We start from the raw sequence: 1,437 nt of genomic DNA on the forward strand, positions 1-1,437 counted from the left end.
TTCGGGACGATATCGAAAATGCACAAAAAATCGCAAAAAAAGTCGAAGGATCGTCGTTACTGGGGCTATACCAGTAACACAAGAGTTTTTAGGAGTAACTATAACAATCAAAACTGATTGTTATTGTATTTTAAAAAAGGTTGGATCAATTTATAAGGGTCCGGTACGTTTTATTTCGTTTATTTGGCTTTTTAATGTATCGCGCAGCGATTATATAAGTGCCGCATAGCGACAATAGGGGACATGAGCTCCGCACGATGTTATCTGCACTGTACGACTGTGTGCTCTGTACAGTCAGTCGCTCACTGGAGCTTGCCTCGGCAATACACCACATTCCATTTTTGCAATTTACCGTTCAGTAAATCATACAACGGTTTCAATTTCGTTGACCGATTTTCTAAAAAACGCGCGTAAAAATTTACGAGTCCCAAAAACAAAGACAATTCTTTTGTGTTACTCGGCCGTGGCGCGTCGACCATCGCTTGTACTTTTGACTTAGATTTGTGAAGTCCGGTAGCATCTATTACATATCCAAGCACTTCAAGTCTTGGTATCATAAAGTGACATTTTTTTAGATTTAAGCGCAAGTTACATTCCGCCAATTTCTCGCATACCATTTCGAGGTTTCTTATTGTGCTCTGCTTCGGTCTTGCCGGTAACATAAATATTGTCAAGATACGCGATCGCTCCGTCCACACCTAATAAGCACTCGTCCATCTTACGCTGTACGTCGGCCGGTGCCGGAGATACACCTTCGGGTATTTTAGTGTATTTGTATAGCCCTTTATGTGTGACGATCGTTAGTAAGTTCGATGATTCCTCGTCCACTGGAAATTGCATGTACGAATGCTTGAGATCAAGCTCCGAAAAATGTACACCGCCTTGAAGCTTAGCAAAAATATCGTCAATTGAGTGGAGTGGGTACTTGTCTATTATTATGTTCGGATTTAATGTTAGCTTAAAGTCGCCACATATACGAATTTCGCCGTTTCCTTTTAGTACCGGAACGATAGGTGTAGCCCACTCGGAAATTTGTACCGGCTTCAAGTGCTTTAAACTAATGAGTTTTTCTATTTCTTTTTCTACTAATGGCTTTAGTGCAAGAGCTACATGTCTGCATTTTAATGCTATCGGGCGTACATCATCGCGCATGTGTATTTTAGTTAGGCTTTTATTGTACATTCCCGGGGAATCATCGAACAGTACTTTGTATTTATTTCTTATATAATCACATAAGTTTTCACGCGGTACAATTTCTTTGATTGAGTGTACTTCGGGTAAGATTAACGGCCATACACCAAATTGCGTTAACCATTGACGACCGACCAGTGCCGGTCCGGGACCTGGCATTACATAACATGAGGCGCTTATAGTTTTATTTTTAAATACCGCGGTTAGATTGCAGAGCTCACCGATCGGCGTCAATGGGTGACCATC

At 41.2% G+C, this 1,437-nt stretch overlaps 1 protein-coding gene across 1 annotated transcript; it reads right to left on the bottom strand.

The window, feature by feature from the left end:
- Positions 1-588: 588 nt before the first annotated feature.
- On the bottom strand, positions 589-1,152 carry LOC106657312 (uncharacterized protein K02A2.6-like). Its single transcript, XM_023458132.1, has one exon. It carries the CDS (start codon positions 1,150-1,152, stop codon positions 589-591), a length of 564 nt encoding a protein of 187 aa, XP_023313900.1.
- Between the last annotated feature and the right edge of the window lie 285 nt (positions 1,153-1,437).

This window comes from Trichogramma pretiosum, unplaced genomic scaffold (assembly GCF_000599845.2).
Source record: "Trichogramma pretiosum strain Unisexual culture from Peru unplaced genomic scaffold, Tpre_2.0 scaffold500, whole genome shotgun sequence".
NCBI lineage: Eukaryota > Metazoa > Arthropoda > Insecta > Hymenoptera > Trichogrammatidae > Trichogramma > Trichogramma pretiosum.

Coding starts and splice junctions, on each gene's coding strand:
- LOC106657312 (XM_023458132.1), bottom strand. CDS start 1,152: ATGCGCGATGATGTACGCCCGATAGCATTAAAATGCAGACATGTAGCT.